Genomic DNA, 21,198 nt, shown 5'->3' with positions numbered 1-21,198 from the left:
GTGTAGGCTATGGTAAACCTCAATAATTATTTTAATTATTATTATCTTTTTAGTTTATAGTATAGAGTACTTATATTTTCCTCCTAGCTACATAACACAAAAATGTAAATCTATGGACTGTATTATAAAAGTATTAAATACAACATGATATTTTAACATAAATTTTCCTTTAAGTCATTGTTGTACAATCAAGTCAGCACTCTTTTTTTCACAATTTTTACTATGTACATTTATAACCCAAACATGTCATAACATTCCATTCTAAATGAGTTTTGTACCTGGTAAGCTGAACGGCTTCTGTTGGCGTGCACATTGTGGTGATGGGTGGAGCGGAGAGGGTGGCGTAGCACTGGGTGGAAGGGGGGGAGCTGGTGAGGACGGTGTGGATGATGTTGTAGATGAGGGATTGCTGCTGGAATCTGGCTGGTAGGGCACTGGAATGTGGTCCTGGAATTAAAAAAAATATAAAAAAAAGGGAAAAAAATTAATAAATAATATTGGGAGGTTGACGAGCAGAAAAGACAAAAGGCATTTCATGAAACTAAGGCACATTTTTTAAATTTGCTACAAATGTTGATCGAATAACTGTAATAATATAAGAGTAAATTTGACATTAAACAAATAGAAATGCATTCTTAATATGTGTGCATGAATGTATTTATGTGTGTTTGTATGAATGTATTTATGTGTGTGTATGAGTGTATGAGTGTGTTTGTGTGTGTGTGTGTTTGTATGAGTGTATGAGTGTGTTTGTGTACGTAATATAAAAAATACACTTTTCCTAAAGGTTCCACTTCTGGAATTTGCAGCTATCTAAAGTCACCATAATATTAAACACTTATCAGAAAATAGAAAATGTTAGAGGACTGTGCCTCTGATATTTGTAACTGCTGATTCTGTTTATCTTTCTTAGAACGCAAGACTTGCTTAAATTGAGATCTCAGAGCAAATATTCTGCTAAAACATACAACAGCATACATACATAGATAAAATTCCTGGGACATAAAAGGCAGAAAATTGTTGCTACATTTTTTCCACTTTTCCACTTTATATAGATAAACTATGTAATTTTCCAGTTTGATATCTTCACCCCTTTTTAATCTTTGCTTACACACACTTCATTGCTTTTTCTCATGTTCTTGCCTACACATGAATTCCTGGTGTGTTTTTGTTGTGTTTTCCTGGTTTGTTTATTTGTGAAGCTGCATCAGTGCCTAAAAGCTTTTATACCATCTGTGAGTGTCTGTAACCAGATGGCTTAACAGCAAAGTAGGCAATCTGCTCTTAGCACTACCCCTGCCAAATGCACCAATCTCATTTTAGTGTGCGCTCCTGTGCATGTGCAGGCAGCCCCTATAGCCTAAACTAATGTGTAAGATTGTCAGATATTATTTATCTGAATGCCTTAGTACCATGGGCATAATTATCAAAGCAAAAGTGTGACAGTTCTGTAGTTTCATTTCTAGCAGTGACCAGGGCTTTTAGTAATTTTGTATGCAGTGTAACGATAATCTTTTTATAAGGGGCACACAGCTGAAGCTCATCTGTCTCAAACCAGGCACAAAAGGCATTTATGTAGACTGTCTGACCCTAGGAATAGTCCAGTCAATAATGTGAATAGAACAGGCACACCTCTAATGGTGACAATGAAAGTGATTAAAACGCAGTGGAATATCAATACAATAATTACCACTTCTACCCAGGTTGCTTTGTTGTCACAATTGACTTTTTCACTCCTTATATTCATAAAACCACACTGCACTTATGTATGTGACCTTTCTAGAATTAATTTCTTCACCCAAAAAACTACAAGAAACCATAAACACTTTTTGAGATTTTAATATAAAATATTTAATTTCATGTAGTAAAACAACTTTGCAATATACTTTTTATTATTTATTTTCTCCTCTTCTCCTGTATTTTAAGGACCACATTTATTAAAGTGACTCATATGCCACCCCATCACCTCCTCACGCAACTAATTGCAAGGGAGCAGGGCTTGTTAGCCATCCTGGACTAATAATCTGGGGATGATAGACATCTTCTGAGGTTGCACACAGGTTAAGAAGCAGTGGTCTTAAGATGTATGCTTCTTACATTCAGTTGCATGCACGCATGAGCAAGTCTACACTGAAAAGCTGCATTGCAGCTTCATAAATTGTAGCCATTAAAAGTTTTCCAAGTTTTCCCAATTCTGACAAATGGAAGGGCTTTATAAGCCTAGTTCTGCCACATAGCTGTGCCTGATTGGCTTCAGCATATGTGTTCAGATAAAGAACCGCAAGGCAATGGTTATTTTGCTAACATAATGACTGTGGCTATCCTTGTCTGTTCCAGTAACAAGTCTAGATTGCCCCCTCCAAATAATTCAAATGGTAGGTGTAATTTGGCTATTAAAAAATATTTGCATCAAAAAAAGTACTTGTTATTTTTAAAAATAAAATAAAATATCCATTATGTTCTTTTTTGTGAAACTGCAGAAGAAAATCCTTTAATTACATTTTTTTACTGTTCCTTTAATTCACTTACATATCCTGTCTTGAATTGACTTTTTCCAACCTACCTTTTAGTGACTTTCCCAAAACCCGTCTCTCCCTCTCCAATCTGTCATGAATGTCCTAATAGTCTTATTTATGTAACTTAAAGATACCTAGAGGCAAGTACTCTTGTAATACTGTGTTGTTGTTTTTTTTTTTGTTTGTTTGTTTTTTTAAGTATCTCATTGTATCCTTTTGCAAGTGCTGCTGTAACACTGTGTCTTATGTGTTTACTTGGTTCCCACTTTCATAATAATGCTCAATATCTTCATATTCCTTTTTGCTACCTCTTGTCTCTATAACAAACTACATTACTCAATTACTCCTTCTCCCTCTCCACCTGCACTGTTCATTAGCCCATCTCTCTTATACTCACCTTACTTTTGTACTCATGAACTTTACCTATTCCTAAACACTCTCTCTCCCCCCTGCACTTCAGCCAAAAAACAGTCTAATTACTGCAAATCTGCTTCTCATCTCATGTCACTCTCCCTCTTGCTCATACTAGCTGCTGGCGACATCTCCCCTAATCCTGGTCCCTCACAACCTCCTAGCCTTTCAAATACTTGTGTGCCTTTCAATAGACTTCAAAACTAAATTCTGGTAACCTTAATCGCATTCCTCTTACATCTAAAACCACCTCCCCCTTCACTTGTGCACTCTGGAACTCTCGCTCTGTTTGCAACAAGCTCACTTCTATCCATGATCTCTTTATCTCCCACTCTCTTAACCTTCTGGCTCCTACAGAAACCTGGCTCTATGCTTCAGACACAGCATCCACTGCTGCACTGTCACATGGGGGTCTCCATTTCAGCCACACTCCTAGGTCTGGCAATAGACAAGGAGGTGGTGTCGGTATTTTACTTTCCTCTCGTTGCACCTTCCAACAAATACAGCCCTTCTCTTCACTCACATTTTCTTCATTTGAAGCACACCTGGTTTACATATTTTCTCCCCTCTCTATACGTGTTGCAGTCATATACCACCCCTTGGCTCCCCAACTCAATTTTTAGATCACTTTGCTGCCTGGCTTCCTTATTTCCTTTCCTCAGACACCCCTGCCCTCATTCTTGGCGACTTTAACATCCCTCTTGACAATCCCACTGCCTCCTCTGCAAAACAACTTCTTCAACTGACTTCCTCTTTTGGCCTGTCACAATGGACTGACTCTCCCACTCACAAAGATGGTCATTCCCTTGATCAGATTTTCACCTATCGATGCACTCTTTCAAATTTAACAAACTCCCCTTTTCCTCTCTTCGACCATCATCTCCTAACCTGCAACATCACTTCCCTACCTACAACTCCCCTCCCTCTACCCCTCACACCAAACTTCACAGAAGCACTAAGTCATTAGATCTGCATCAGCTCGCTAGCTCTCTCATACCTCTCCTCTTATCCATCACCTCCTTTTCCTGCCCTGACTAATCTATCTGCCAGTATAATTCCACCCTTACATAGGTCAATGACACTCTGGCCCCTCCAACCTTAGCTCAGAAACCACACTCTCATCCTCAGCCCTGGCATACTCCTCTGACACTATACCTACGCAGATGCTCCCATACTGCTGAGCGACACTGTAGGAAATCTAGGAGTTCAGCTGACTTTCTTCACTACAAGTTCATCCTGAACTCCTATTATTCTGCCCTTAATCTTTATAAGCAACAATATTTCTCTAATCTCATCTCTACTCTTTCCTCTAACCCTAAACGTCTGTTCTCCACGTTCAACACTCTTCTCCGCCCACCCCCACCTCCTAACACAACCTCTCTCTCAGATCAAGATTTTGCCAGCCACTTCAACAACAAAATTGACTCCATCAGAAGTGAAATCAGCTCTCAACATATTTCCAATCTCCCACCCCCTCAAAAGCTCACAATCACCGAAAACCCAAATATCCAAAAATGCAGCTCTTTTGCCCCTGTTAACAAGGATGAAGCTTCTGCCCTTATACTGTCGTCCCACCTCACTACCTGTCCCCTCGACCCCATCCCCTCACAGCTACTCCCCTCCCTCTCTTCTACCCTCACCCCCATACTCACACACATTTTCAACCTCTCCCTCAGCACTGGTATATTTCTCTCATCTCTAAAACATGCACTGGTCACACCTATACTCAAAAAAACGTCCCTCGATCCAACCTCCCCATCCAACTACTGCCCTATTTCCCTACTCCCTTTTGCCTCAAAGCTCCTTGAAAAGCTAGTTTACGCACGTCTATCCCATTTCCTTACACTAAACTCTCTTCTTGACCCACTGCAATCTGGAGTTCATTCCCATCACTCTACAGAGACAGCAATTGTCAAGGTTACCAATTACCTACTTATAGCAAAAAAGGCCACTTCTCTCTGCTCCTTGACCTCCTTGACCTGTCTGCAGCCTTTGATACTGTTGACCACCCTCTTCTGCTCCAAACCCTCCAATCCTTCTGCATCTGTGACACAGTTCTCTCGTGGTTCTCTTCCTATCAGACTAACCGTACATTTAGTGTAGCCTTCTCCGGAGCATCCTCTGCCCCGTTACCACTTTCTGTTGGGGTACCTCAAGGCTCTGTCCTTGGTCCCCTTCTCTTTTCAATCTACAAGTCATCACTAGGTTCCTTAATAAAGTCCCATGGGTTTCAATACCATTTGTATGCCGATGACACCCAAATCTACCTCTCTGCACCAGACCTACCTCCTTCCTTACTAACCCGTGTCACTAACTGTCTTTCTCATATCTCATCTTGGATGTCCTCTCACTACCTTAAGCTAAATCTCTCCAAAACTGAACTCCTTATTTTTCCCCCTTCTTACAATGTCTCCACCCCCAAAATTTCTATAACTGTTGATAATTCCATCATTACCCCTACCCCGCACGCCCGATGTCTTGGGGTCACACTTGACTCAGATCTTTCCTTAACTCCTCACATTCAGCCCTTGGTTAAAGCCTGCCGCTTCCATCTTAAAAACATTGCTAAAATTAGACCTTTCCTTGCACAAGATACAACCAAGATTTTAACCCACTCTCTCATCCTTTCCTGCCTCGACTACTGCAACTTCGTCCTCTCTGGTCTACCTAGCTGCCGCATAGCTGCTTTACAATCCATTATGAATTCCTCTGCCAGGCTCATCTTCCTTACTCGTCGCTCTTCATCTGCTGCACCTCTCTGCCAATCCCTTTACTGGCTTCCTCTTGCCTCTAGGATTAAACATAAAATCCTCACTCTGACATATAAAGCTCTCAACTGCACTGCTCCCCCCTACATCTCAGAACTTGTCTCAAGATACTCTCCCTCCCATCCCCTTCGATCAGCTCAGGATCTCCTCCTCTCCTCCTCTCTTGTTACTTCCTCACATTCCCGTTTACAGGACTTCTCCAGACTGGTCCCCATCTTGTGGAATTCCCTGCCTCGCTCCATAAGGCTCTCCCCTAGTTTTAACAGCTTCAAGCACTCCCTAAAAACTCTACTATTCAGGGATGAATACAACCATCACTAACCTTTCCAACTCCATTGCTTTTCCCTTGAACCCCTTAGAATGTAAGCCTATGGGCCCAGCTGTTTACAGATCGCTTCATAAGAGCCGACTACAACAGTGAAACTCTCGGCAGGGCCCTCTATCCACTTGACCCCTACAAAAGCTATCCTGTACACCGACTATGTTTACAGCACTGTGGAATCTGTTGGCGCTCTACAAATACCTGATAATAATAATAATAATACCTAAAACACCTTATAATTATAAGACTTTTCTGTAGTATTGCAATAAATTAACATATTAATCATGTAATTATTTTTTCATGGTTCAAATTAAGCATATAATTTTAGTTGTTTTTTTTTGTCCATCTTACTTATATTATCAAATTTACTGTGTTCACTAGGCATCTTTTGCTGCAAAACAGGTAGGTAGACTCAGGAGCATGCATGTGTCTGTGCACTATGCAGCAGCAGTTTTGTAAGAATTATTTTAACAATGTTATACATTTACAAACCACTAGATGGCAGCAGTGTTTGATGTCATGTAGTGCTCCAGACATGTGCTCGCCACCTATGAATGCTCTTCAATAAATAACACCACAAGAGAGAAGCAAATTTTATAATTTGACTAAACTCTGTGCTCTCTCTGAATTACAACAAAGAAAAAAAAATTGCATTTCATCTCCTTTTAACAATTGATTCAGCAACTGCTTTTCAGACTCCATTCACATCTTGTCTTATTTGGGAAACCAATCAGGACTTGCTACTGGAGTAGACAAGGCTAACCAGTATAATTTTGTTAACAAGACTTATTTTACTGTATCATATCTTATTACCTCTAACAATTGATAAGGATAATTAGGAAAAGTTATGTAGCAGGGCTAGGCTTGTGAAATCTGCAGTGTGTTCTCAGAATTTTAAAAACAACAATTTTATTACAGGATAAGGGGCAAGTTAAAAAGGATAAATTGCAACGTTTTTAGTAGACATAGCTAAACTACCCCTTCCAGTCCTTACTCTGATACCTACACACTGCCAAATAAAATGTAAAATAATCTAAAAACTCTAAATAATCTCCCATTTCAATCCATCGGAATGTTTGTAAGAGCCTGCATTTTGCAATATAAACCTATTCCTATCCACTGGAAAACCTCATGATAACCCAATTATAAGAATGTTATCAAATACATTTGTGGCACAATAACACCCCCTATATTGGCATTTAGGCAATCTGACAACAGTATTCCAAGTTCATCAAAAAGGACATTTACAATTACATTTTGAATGAAGTTACAATGTGAAACTTGTATTGAAACTAAAGACTGTAAAGACAGTGGGAATGCAGTAGGTAAGAGTGGAACATGCTGAACTCCCCCATGCCTGTTTCAAAAAGTAGTTGTTTGTGAAAAAGTAAATCTCTCCAAGAAAAGCCTTTGTATTGCATTACTTGGCCTTGAACCTGTTTACTGGTCTCTGTCTATACACTTATGCACTTTGTCTTGACTCTTTGTCATGCCCTCCGGATACCCTGTTTTGAACACAGTTATGAGTCACCGCTGGCCTGTTGTAAACTTGTCTATGTGTACAGTGACAGAATTGTTACACATTCTCTAACTGCAGACTACATTTGATTTTACAACTGCGGTTAGTATGACATTTTTCCTGCATGCATCAGGGAATCAGACTATCACTACTGTCATTTGTTTTAACCAGTATAAATAAATGCTGCATTAATGAGCTGTCGTGTTTTACTTTTGTGTTCAAATCATGGTTTTGCTTCTATGAAGATTTAAAAAAATTTACTGCTGAAACCTAATCAAAAGCCTGTAATATGCTTGCAGCGTATAGCTCTTCATGTGTTTAACTAAACTGTATGTTGTTAGCTAATTTGACCAGTTTTTGCTAATGGATTGAAACAGCGGGACCATCTCTGACAAATGATATACTACATATTGTATATCTGTGTGATAATTTAGTCAATGCTATGGATGGAATATTGTGATGCTGTACAAATAAATGATGATGATAATAATAAAAATACTATTGAAAGGAAAAATATCTATCAGTACAGTCTGTGAGGCCTTTGTATCAAAGGTCTTGCGGACCTGATCCGACAGTGTGGATCAGGAGGCCTATTTATCAAATGTCTGTCTGACCTGATCCAATAGTGCAGATCAGGTCCGACAGACCTCGCTGAATGTGGAGAGCAATACGCTCTCTGTATTCAGCATTACACCAGCAGCTCACTGGTGCAACGCCGTCCCCTGCAGACTCATGGCCAATCGTCCACCAGCAGGGGGTGTCAATCAACCCGATCGTACTCGATCAGGTTGAATTGTGGCGATCTCTGTCCGCCTCATTAGAGCAGGCGGACAGGGTTTTGGAGCAGCGGTCTTTAGACCGCTGCTTCATAATTGCTGTTTCTGGCGAGTCTGAAGACTCGCCAAAAACATGGGCCCTCAAGCTCCATTCGGAGCTTGATAAATGGGCCTCATAGTCCGCAAGACCTCTCTGAATGTGGAGAGCAATACGTTCTCCGTATTCAGCATTGCACCAGCTGCTCACAAGAGCTGCTGGTGCAACGCCGCCCCCCTGCAGACTCGCGGCCAATCGGCCACCAGCAGGGAGGTGTCAATCGGGTTGAATTGTGCGATTCCTGTCCAGAGCAGGCGGACAGGGTTATGGAGCAGCGGTCTTTAGACTCGCCAGAAACACGGGCCCACAAGCTCCATACGGAGCTTGATAAATGGACCTCTGTGTGTTGCTAAAGGGGTTCTCCTGGTCAGTATCACACTTATGTATAATATTTGTGTAAATGACAATTTAGTTTTGGAAACAGGGTGAAGCATCACAGTTAAACCATCATTTGCGTGTTTCTACAGACTGGCAGCTCATTGCTTCCTGCACTGTCCTGTATGTGTTTAGTGCAGAGGAGGAGTCAGATGCCAATAAACACAATATTTATGTGTCTGATTATTGGATCATTTTATGCCACACTTTAATGTCTCTATAATGGAGACTCAAGGAACACATCTAGCAACAGCAGATTCCTCAGACCACCTTTTTATTTGCACCACAATTATTTTATAACAGCTCACTCTTAGCAGCTAGACACTTTGAAGAGTCATCAGTGTGTTCCTGACCTTATTTGCTATAATGATGGAACTTATATTATATTGGCACCAGCATTAGCCTTTAACTCCATCCACCACTTTCCCTAATCCCTCGAAGCATTTAACCCTAACCAACATTCATCTAATTCTTCTTGGCAATAGCACTGTTATATTAATAAAATTTTTACATCTGTGATTACCTTGTATCTGCAGACTGCCCCCTTATCTCAGTTCTTGTGACAGACTTGCATTTTAGACAATCAGAATTGACTCATAAATAACTCCACGGGAATAAGTACAATGTTACCTATATGACACACATGCACTAGCACTGTCTAACTGGGGAAAAACTGCCAAAATGCACTGAGATAAGAGACGGCTTCAAAGGTTTTGAAATCAGTTTATGAGTCTACCTAGGTTTAGCTTTCAACAAAGAATAACAATAGAACAAAGCTGATATGATGAAAAAAGTAAATTGTAGAGTTATTTAAAATTGCATGCCCTATCTGAATCAATGAAGTTTAATTTATACTTGACGGTCCCTTTAAGGATAATGACACTGGTCTATCTTTCCATTCATTTACAAATGTATCAAAGTTGGTAAAATAGCAATCAGCTTAAATAAAAAAGATAAAAAATAGAAACATAATAGCAAAGGAATGCAAGGATAACAATACATTTTTTTATCAAATATATATTTGGCAAACATTCTAAGAATTAAAATATTGGCGACCACTAGGAGGATCAGTAGTACTAGTAACCAGAAGGCTGATGTGTTGAATTATTTTCTTCTGTATATAGAGGAACCAGTTGGGCAAAACAGAAATCCCAGGCCAGTGACAATAACTTGGTTGACTGCAGATGATGTAAAAAAGTTGTAATATTACATTAACATAAACAAAGCTCAACATCTAGAGGGACTTAGCTTTGCAATAACTATAACAAGGGCTCCATTTATCATTGTAATTCTCCCATATTTACGCCTATATATACGCTGTGGGAAAAGCAAAATACGCTTAAAAATAAGCAAATACGACCGCAAAAATCTCCCACTCTATGTTCTCTCGCCTAGGCGCACATGTGCGCCAAAGAAAGCACAAAAAAGCCCTTTTTTGGTTGTTTTGTTTTTTTAAATACGCCTTACTAATCGGCAAAATTCAGATTTATCATTATTTTCGCGCCTTAGGAGAGCCTAAAATTCTCCTACAAATACAACCACAAAATTTGTCCAAAACCACTGTGGAGAACATTGAATTTACTCTTTCTTAATTTTGGCAGCTTTAAGAATGAAATCTGAATCAATGATGTAAATGTTCTTTTGATGATATATTTTTAACTCAATGAATGTGAAGATAACATAATTTTGATTTATTTTATGTTTTATAATAAATATATTATTTGAAAATAAAAATTTGGTGTCCTATTAATTTCTATTTGTAAAGAAAGACAAGCTTATCAGTCTAAAGCTAACACATTATATCAAGTAGAGATGTAATACATGTCCATAGTTATTAACATATTTTGGGTCACCACTGACATTTTTGCATATCTATAGGAGTCATAAGTACTGCAGGGGGTGTGGAAGAAGATAAACGTGTTATTGTTTAAATCATTATTATTTATTATTATAATTGTAGAATGTGTAAAAAAATAAAAAGCTTTCTTACACATGACTAAAACCAAAAAATGCATTTATTGATTAAATTACATGTATTCAGTTACATGTTTTGTCATAACTTAAAAAGAAAATAATGCTATATTTATTTTATTACATTAAAATTAAATTAGGTTTGTATTTAAATAATGAAATACACAGTTAAGGGTGGTTTAAACAACTTAGATTTCAATAAAAAAATTTTTAGATAGGTTTTATACAAAAAAATCAAGTCTATTTGGGAGTATTTCTAATGATAAATAAAGCTTGTATATAATACTAATAAAGAGATTTATCATTAATCCGCCGCATCTCACCTTTGGAAATTGGCGTTAAAATACTACAGTTTTTATGATAAATATAGGGGCACATGTGCGCCTCTCCAAAGGCGAGCTGTGGAAAACTGAGAGGAGAACTGAAAGTTGTATTTCAAGGATGAATAATAAATGGAGCCCCAAGTGTCAATCTCTGTAGGTGTTATAGTAATGGACTGGCATTAAGCTGATATGGTCCTACATCACCAAGGGAACAAGAGCTCATCTTTAATGTAAGCTCAATTGGCAGCTTCTGTATTGTAAATCAAGTAGGATCTGTATAGGTTGGATTCAATCAACTTCTGTCTTCTTTCAGCTTAATCTACTATAACATAGTAGATAAGGTTGAAAAAAGACTGAAGTCCATCGAGTTCAACCTATACAAACCTAAAATACTTACAAAAAGCTCCAGTTAAGCTTAAATAATCCCACTAAAAGGTGACTCATTTAATGCTAGCAATCATATCCATGAATTTTGTTTATATACAGAAATGTATCCAGACTATTTTTAAATGTATCTAGGGTATTGGCATTCACAACCTCCTTTGGTAATGAGTTCCACAATTTTATTGCTCTTACAGTGAAAAACATTTCCGTTGCAGGAGATTAAATGTCCTTTCCTCCAACCTTAAATTGTGACCTCTTGTCAGAAACAATTTTCTTAGGATAAACAGAGCTTCTGCCATCTCTGAATATGGGCCTTAAATATATTTATATAAAGTAATCATGTCACCTCTCAAGCGCCTTTTTTCTAAAGAAAACAGACCAAGTTTGGCTAGCCTCTCCTCATAGGTTACTTTCTCCAATACCCTTATTAGCTTTGTGGCCCTTCTCTAAACTTTTTCTAGTTCTGCAATATCTTTTTTTTGCGATCGTCCCCAGAACTGCACTCCATACTCAAGGTGAGGTCTTACCAGGGCTTTATATAGTGACAGAATTATTACTATGTTACTATAGGTTTGTTTTCTGTAGAAAAAATGTGATTGAAAGGTGACATGAATATACATATATTCAGGGTGCAGATACAGAGTTGGTGGTATCTCTCTTTATTCCATGGCAATTGTTTGTAACAAGAGATCACAATTTAAGGCTAGAAGAAATGAGCTTGAAACTCTAGCAAGGTAAACTTTTAACTGCAAGGGCAATCAACTAGTGGAACTCTTTGCCTAAGGAGTTAGTGAATGCCAATACTTTAGATACATTTAAAAATGGACTAGATACATTTCTGGCAAGAAAACAGAATGCAGGGATATGATTGCTTTTGGATTAGCTTTCTAATTGTATTAAAGTGCAGAATTATAGACAGGTAAATCTGATGTCAGATCACTAAACATAGAAAACCAAGATCATAATTTTGAAGTCAGCATTATTTTATTAGAAACTGATAAAACTAAGTGGCTTCTATGAATAATTGAGTAGCAATTCAGCTGAGCTGATATGGGGGCCAATTTATCACGGCCTGAAAGGGGCCGTATACCCCTGTTTCCACGCAAGCCTTCAGGCTTGCCGGAAACAGGAGTTAAGAAGCAGCGGTCTTAAGACCGCTGCTCCTTAACTCATACGCCGCTTCTGAGGAGGCGTACAGTAATCTGCCCGAATACATAGGATTGGGTCGATTGACACCCCCTGCTAGCGGCCAATTAGCTGCGAATGTGCAGGGGGCGGCATTGCACAGTCAGTTTACCAGAACTGCTTGTGCAATGATAAATGCCGACAGCGTATGCTGTCATCATTTATCGATGTCTTGCGGTCATGATCACTACAGCGGATCATGTCTGCCAGACACATAATAAATTGGCCCCATGGTCTATTAGGAATTAGATTAAGTACTTTATATGAATTTATTATACAGGATTAAGCTGCTGTAACTATTTAAAAGGTATTAGCACATGAATAAACAAAAAGATAGGGAATAAAAAGTTGTAGCTGGGTTAAACTGTAACTTGATTATAAGTTAGAAAATACGGTTCATCAGGAATCATTACTAGACCCAGGCCTTTTTCAATAGCTTTTTCCTTACCACTAGCTAAGAGGAAGAATCATCATAAGTGTTTTTAATCTTTGCTGCTGTTCTTAAATAGCATTAAATTAAAACACAATATACTTGCTTTGCAAATTGATTTGTAGAAGCTAGAGAGAAGGCCTCATAAATTGCAAATAATATTTTATATGGGAGAATTTTGAATATGAATATGTTTCAAAAAGCAAGAGAAAAAGTCTGTAACTACAAAACAATGTCCCAAATTCTTCTTGAAAGCAGAAGTTTTAAGAAACATTTTTTAGAAAAAGGACAGTGCAACAGTAAAAAATGTTCAGAGAATACATAATGGTTCAAGGTATGGGGAGAGGGTCACCAATATAGGAGCAAGGACATTATTTACATCAAGGAAACTAAATGTGACATGGGTAGAGTAAAGGAAATGTCACCTTCAACAAAGAGTGTTTCAAAATAAGAGTAGTGAAGCTCCTCAAGGCAATGACTGCGAACAAAAAAGATCATGTTTAAAAAGCCTCAGACATATTTTAGGCTAAAATAATATCCATAGTTTTTATATGTAGTGCATACAGTCAAGTCATTTGCTTTATCAGTTTCCTTGGCAGGTGTTTTATCATAATTTCATGGATTGCAAGTGATACTTGAGAAGATTGAATTTCATGGACTTTTGTTCTCTTTCAACCTCATCTACTATCCTACTATGTCAATATTAATGGGACACACACATATGTTTTTTGTCCTTTTATGTTTCTAATTTCATGAACTTTTCATTTTATTCTAACATTTACTATGTTTTTTTAACATGAAAGATGTCTAAAAATAATGAAGGGAATGTACAGCCCTCCTTACTTATTTAAACTATTTGTATTTATTTTACTAGCCAAATAGTGGTGTTGATTCTAATCTTTATGGGGTTTTTTTTACCAATGTTAAAAAAACATTAAAATGTTCTTCTATCTTAAATACATGCTTATATACGTACATATATATTTATACTTGCTGTCATCGCTGCACAACCTACCCCCTTCACTGGCGCAGAAGTTCTGATGCCGTCTGTGACGGAATCAGAACAAGGCTCCCATATGAGCCTATGGAAGCTCTCTCTCATGAATGCTTCCTAGCTCGCGTTCGCATTGCAGGTAACTTGTAATACAAGGGCACATTATTGTGCACTTGTATTACAAACTGGAGTGCAAATATCGGTTTCATGAAAGTGATTGACAGCGTTCCACTTGTAATCTAGCCCTTAATATGTTAAAATATTTTTTTTAAATTCATTAAGAAAACCTTGTTTTCAGCGAGATTTGCATCTAAAATCAAGAAGAACCGTTTGCAATATTGATTTCCATAAAAAAATGTCCGCAACGTATCTTATCTTCGAAAAAGTGAATTTCACAATGTAAATTGCTAAATCGCAAAGTGACAAGGTTCTAAAGATTGTCCAGAGTTGCAGAACTCCTTGGACAGATCGCATTTTTAAAAACCCACTGTGCAGACCACAATTTACAAACCTTCCTCTCACTGTAAAGAATGGGGTTTCGATTTGTCATATTTCTATAACTATAAGAAGGTTGTGGTTTTAAACAAACAAGACTGAATGGCAAATACTTAACTCCTGATCACGACCATGCACATTCCTGAAAGAAAGATTGTTCCTAAAGATGATAAGACTGTACAATCCAAAAAATTTGAGTATGAAATAAAAGCAAAGATATTAAGAGCGCAACTGTTAAACATCATTTTTCATTATTGCAGTCGTGATTTCCATTCTCTCGCAATTAATGTGGATCTTGTTAGCTGTATGAAATATCAAGTATTTGTCTATCAAATAAATATACAAATATAAATGCCTGTCCCACCCAGCACAGATGGACTGTGCAATATTGCTGAGTTTTGGTTTAATGTTTCTAGACCATATATTCATAATTACATCTAAAATGTCATCTGTGGCTATTATGGAGTGTATTGCACATGTGTAAGATAATAGAATTATTCCAAATCATCATGCAATGCAAACAAACGTCAAAAAGATGTGCTGCATTTAATGGGTCCATTTTGTTGCCAAAATAAAAGGCAAAACCTGTGGTTGGAAAGATTGTGATTACTGAAACCATTGCTATCCATGCATTGTATGGACAATATTCCCACTCTCTTCTCAGATAAAAATCTGAACTTTTCTCAAACTGGAAGTGTTGTTAACACTTGGATTATGATGACTCAGAACTTGATAATAAAAAAACACGAATTGGGAATAATAATAAAAAAAAACAATGAGAAAGAGAAAATGAAAAGATTGGAATTCACTCCAATATTTAATTTTCTTACTTTTGATCTCCCTCTACACTTAAAATACACTCAACAATGTTATGGTAGCAATTGTCATTTAGTGGTGTTCCACACCAATGCTAGCATGTCTTCTAGGGGCATTCTCCTATGGAGTTTGTGTCTACAGCGTATATTTCTGCACAGCATGTTCTGTGAATGATTCTCTCTGGGTGTTCTTTGCCTGGCAAAGTTGTCCATTACAACTCTTGTTCCTGTGTGATCCTTTAGGGTGAACTCTCTCATTATTCTTCACATTTTGAAGTGCAAGCTCTTGTGAGTTCCGTCTTTTAATTTAAGTTTACAGTTCTGTGAGTGCAAGCTCCTTTGCCAATCAAACTACCTTTATTAAGCATATCTCTCAAGAAACATTATTTTTATGCATAAAACTGGCATATCAGTTTTTATTTGACCCAAATCTGACAATTAAGACCTTAAATAGTATTCAGATTCTAATATCTATAATTGCTAAATACACTGTAGGTCATAGACATACCAAAGGACTTTTATCATTTGATAAAACTCGTCTGCTCTTCCTGCAGACATAATACAATATCACAGCTGATGATGCTTTCTATAGGAATCTAAGACCTCTGTGATTGGGCAAGTAAAAATACAAAAAGCAAAACAAATGAATCTGAGATGCGCCTTAAATTATAAATGAGATGGGCATACTATAATTGCCATGACTGGCATAGAACAAATCCGTGTAATGTAATTAGGTCAGTTTCTTTCCTGTTATTTGTCGTGTTGTGTGGCTGTGCGTCTTTATCTGTTGTCCATGATTTCATCTGTATGACTACATTAGCATCATGACTGAGCAGTAAGATTACATATGTCTATATTATTTTAGTTGGGTTCTAAATAAAAAAGCTGTGTTAAAATGGAAAAATATAACTTGTCTATATTGATGCATTATTTTAGGTCACTTTATATAATAGGGATAAATATCAATCTAAAAGGGAATTGCATTCAACTTTTTTTTTTTTTTATCTAAAAAAAAAAAGGGCTTTTGAAATGAATGTATTTTCTTTCTTTCCTGAATAAACTAATGTATTCTTGTCATACTTCTAGAAGCATGTTCCCCTCCACCAGTAAATACTGTGGGGCATATTTATCAAGCTCCGTATGGAGCTTGATGTCCCGTGTTTCTGGCGATGTTTTCCATGTTTCTGGCGAGCCTGCAAACAGCACTTATGAAGCAGCGGTCACAAAAGACCGCTGCTACATAACCTGTCCTCTGAGAAGGCAGACAGACATCACCGCAATTCAACCCGATTGAGTAAGATCGGGTTGATTGACACCCCCTGTTGGTGGCCCATTGGCCGCGAGTCTGCAGGGGGCGGCGTTGCACCAGCAGCTCTTGTGAGCTGCTGGTGCAATGCTGAATACGGCGAGCGTATTGCTCGCCGTATTCAGCGAGGTCTGTCGGACCTGATCCGCACTGTCGGATCAGGTCCGACCTACCTTGTTAAATAGGGGCCTGAAGATTACTAGGAAGACCAAAAACAATACAGTAGCATTAGCTTTAATTTAAAGTTTAATAGTTTTTACTTAAAGGGACATGGAACCCAAAATATTCTTTCATTCTCTTGGCACCCTTTTTCAAGAAGCAGCAGCAACGCACTACTGGGAGTAAGCTTAAAACATTGGATGAGACAATAACATAAGGCATATATGTGCAGCCACCAATCAGCGGGGCTTGAGACTACCTAGGTATCCTTTTCTACAAAGGATACCAAGAACACAAATCAAACTAGACAATACAAGCAAATTGGAAAGTTGTTTAAAACCATATGCTCTACCTCAATCATGAAAAAAATAATTGTGTTTCATGTCCCTTTAACTTTTTTCAGGTAAAAAATGATTGACTTGTGTAAATGCTGCTCTTTAATGTGTGTGACAATTGTATTCCCTTTAAGGCTAGTAATGAAATTAGGATTGGACAGTCAGTAACATAAGTATCCAAAGTAACATCTTAAGTGAGAGGCAAATAATGTGAAACAAATAGTACTAATTACAACTATACATTTTTATAATAATGCATATTTTTGGGAGGGAATATTTATGACAAGTAATACGTATTTTCCATATTTACCAATATCCTATTTAATAAAAAGCCAAGAGGCCTATTTATCAAGCCGTCAACTATGCTGCATTCGCCGGCACCAATACACTCGCCTAAGATCGCGGCCGCGGACTTGAATACGATCTCCATATTTATAAAAAAAGCCGACAAAAAGCCGCGCACCAAGTACGGGGTGATGAGCAGCGGACTGTTGTTAACTAGCAGTCATCGATCTCGCTGCTATTCGGATTTTTCCCAACTTTATTTATATCCTGTCACTAAACACCGACACTATACTAAAATGTTTAACCCCTATACCGCCACTCCCGGACCCGGCCGCAACTAAATAAATGTATTAACCCCTATCCCACCGCTCCTGGACACCGATGCAACTAAATAAATGTATTAACCCCTATCCCGCCGCTCCCGGACCCCACCGCAACTAAATAAATGTATTAACCCCTAAACCCCTGGCCTCCCACATCACTACCACTTACTAAACCTATTAACCACTAAACACCCAGCCCCCCACATCACCATAAATTAAATTAAGCTATTAACCCCTAAACCTAACAACCCGCTAACTTTACATTAAAATTACCTCATCCCTATCTTATAATAAATGTAATCTTACCTTTAGAATTAAAATAAACTATATTAAACTATTAATTAACCTACCCTAACTATTATACTAAAATTACATTAAACTATATTAAACTTTTAATTAACCTACCCTATTATACTAAAATTACATTAAACTATATTAAACTATTAAGTAACCTACCCTAACTATTATACTAAAATTACATTAAACTACCAATTAAATTAACTATATTACATATTTAAAAACCTAATCCTACTCAAATTATTTAAATCTACAATTAAAAATTACTAAGTTACAAAAAATAAAAAACACCAAGTTACAAAAAATAAAAACACTAAGTTACAAAAAAAAACACAGCATCAAAAATAAAAAACAATTACACCTAATCTAATAGCCCTATCAAAATAAAAAAGCCACCTCAAAATAAAAAAAAAGCCTACAATAAACTACCAATGGCCTTTAAAAGGGCCTTTTGCAGAGCATTGCCCCAAAGAAAGCTCTTTTACCTGAAAAAAGAAAATACAAACACCCCCCAACTGTAAAACCCACCACCCACACAACCAACACCCCCAAATAAAAACCCTTTCTAAAAAACCTAAGCTCCCCATTGCCCTGAAAAGGGCATTTGTATGGGCATTGCCCTTAAAAGGACATTTAGCTTTTTTACGGCCCAGACCCTACTCTAAAAGTAAAACCCACCCAATAAACCCTTAAAAAACATAACACTAACCCCCAACGATCCACTTACAGTTTTCGAAGACCGGACATCCATCCTCATCCAAGCGGCAGAAGTCCTCATCGAAGCCTGCAGAAGTCTTCATCCAAGCGGGCCGAAGTCCTCATCGAAGCCGGCAGAAATCTTCATCCAGACGGCATCTTCTATCTTCATCCATCCGGCGCGGAGCAGATCCATCTTCAAGACATCCGGCGCAGAGCATCCTCTTCTTCCGATGGTCGCTGTAGAATGAAGTTTCCCTTTAAGGTACGTCATCCAAGATGGCGTCCCTTACAATCTTATTGACTGTTGCAATCAGCCAATAGGATTGAGCTTTCATCCTATTGGCTGATCCAATCAGCCAATACGATTGAGCTTGCATTCTATTGGCTGATTGGAATAGCCAATAGAATGCAAGCTCAATCCTATTGGCTGATTGTATCAGCCAATAGGATGAAAGCTCAATCCTATTGGCTGATTGCAACAGCCAATAGGATTTTTTCCCCTTTAATTCCTATTGGATGATAGAATTCTATCAGCCAATCAGAATGAAAGTAACACCATCTTGGATAACGTACCTTAAAGGGAAACTTCATTCTACAGCGACTATCGGAAAAAGAGGATGCTCCGTGCTGGATGTCTTGAAGATGGATCTGCTCCGTGCCGGATGGATGAAGATAGAAGATGCCGTCTGGATGAAGACTTCTGCCGGCTTCGATGAGGACTTCGGCCCGCTTGGATGAAGACTTCTGCTGGCTTCGATGACTTCTGCCGCTTGGATGAGGATGGATGTCCGGTCTTCGAAAACTGTAAGTGGATCGTCTGGAGTTAGTGTTAGGGTTTTTTAAGGGTTTATTGGGTGGGTTTTATTTTAAGAGTAGGGTCTGGGCAGTAAAAGAGCTAAATGCCCTTTTAAGGGCAATGCCCATACAAATGCCCTTTTCGGGACAATGGGGAGCTTAGGTTTTTAGATAGGTTTTTATTTGGGGCAATGCCCCACAAAAGGCCCTTTTAAGGGCCATTGGTAGTTTATTGTAGGCTAGGGGTTTTTTATTTTATGGTAGCTTTTTTATTTTGATAGGGCTATTAGATTAGATGTAATTGTTTTTTATTTTTGATACTGTGGTTTGTTTGTTTTTGTAACTTAGTGTTTTTTATTTTTTGTAACTTAATGATTTTTATTTTTTGTAACTTACGGCTAGATTATGAGTTGTGCGTTAGGCTGAAAAAGCAGAGTTAACAGGTCCTAACGCTGCTTTTTCACTACCGCTGGTATTAAGAGTCTTGCAGGATTAGGGGCACCGCACACTTCTTTGGACTTACCACAAAACGACTTACGTAAACTTTGTAAAGTCTTTTTTCTATGGGACTTTCATAGCGCGGTATTACGAGTCTGTCCTGGGAGGCCATAAAGTGAGCGGTACACCCTCTACCTCCAAGATCCCTAATGCATTTTAAAGTCAGTAGTTAAGAGTTTTATGGTATAACGCTGTAACATAAAACTCATAACTAAAGTGCTAAAAAGTACACAAACACCCATAAAAAGTACACAAACACCCATAAACAACATCTGGTGTCTTATCATCGCTACATAGATGACCTTTTCTTCATATGGTCAGGAAGTGAGAACCAATTACTTGAATTCATGGAATATTTGAAAACAAATGAGTTCAAAGTAGCTCTAACTTGGAATTATAGTCAAACCAAGGTAGAATTTTTAGACCTTGAAATATACATTGAGAATGAAATGTTGAAGTCGAAAAACTTTTTTAAAAGCATAGACGTAAACAATTACATAAGCCTCGGAAGTTGTCATCAAAAACATTGGCTTAAAAATGTCCCCAAAGGTCAATTCGTTCGACTGAGACGTAATTGTAAAGAACAAGATATGTATAAGGTTCAATCTCAAATCCTAAAAAAACGTTTTTTAGAGAAAAATTATCCAGCTAATTTTCTAGATGAAAAAATAGTAGAAGTAACCAACATGGACAGGTCAGATTTATTAAAATATAAAATCAAAAATAAGAAATTCACTGATGATAAACTAGCAAATAGACTTATCTTCCAACATAGCACGCAGAGTGGAGAACTTAGGAACATCATACAAAAACACTGGGGAATTCTCACAAGAGATGCAGCATTAAATTAATTTTTAGGCGATGGACCTAACATAATTTTTAGAAAGGTTCCCAATCTTAAGTTTCAACTATCCCAATGTATTAAAGAAGTAGACAACAACAAAGTAAAAAATTGGTTGCTACCATCTGAAATGGGTTTTAGAAAGTGTCAATTCTGCAATGCTTGCAAATTTATGAAAAAAACTCCAAAATTCTGTAAAAAAATTTTTTCTGGAGATAACAAAAGGGAGTACAGTATAGATCAATTTATTACTTGCAATAGCAAAAACGTAATTTACAT

At 37.6% G+C, this 21,198-nt stretch overlaps 1 protein-coding gene across 1 annotated transcript in view; it reads right to left on the bottom strand.

The window, feature by feature from the left end:
* The window catches only part of KSR2 (kinase suppressor of ras 2), a 1,182,068-nt gene that overhangs the window by 347,683 nt on the left and 813,187 nt on the right, over positions 1-21,198 (bottom strand). Inside the window, exon 11 of the mRNA XM_053701684.1 lies at positions 279-447. Within this exon, the coding sequence (XP_053557659.1) occupies positions 279-447 (169 nt within the window). The remainder of the gene's footprint in view (positions 1-278; positions 448-21,198) is intronic.

This window comes from Bombina bombina, chromosome 2 (genome assembly GCF_027579735.1).
Source record: "Bombina bombina isolate aBomBom1 chromosome 2, aBomBom1.pri, whole genome shotgun sequence".
Classification (NCBI taxonomy): domain Eukaryota; kingdom Metazoa; phylum Chordata; class Amphibia; order Anura; family Bombinatoridae; genus Bombina; species Bombina bombina.
Note: the sequence above shows the minus strand (reverse complement) of the source record. Positions and strands in the feature narration are given on the sequence as shown.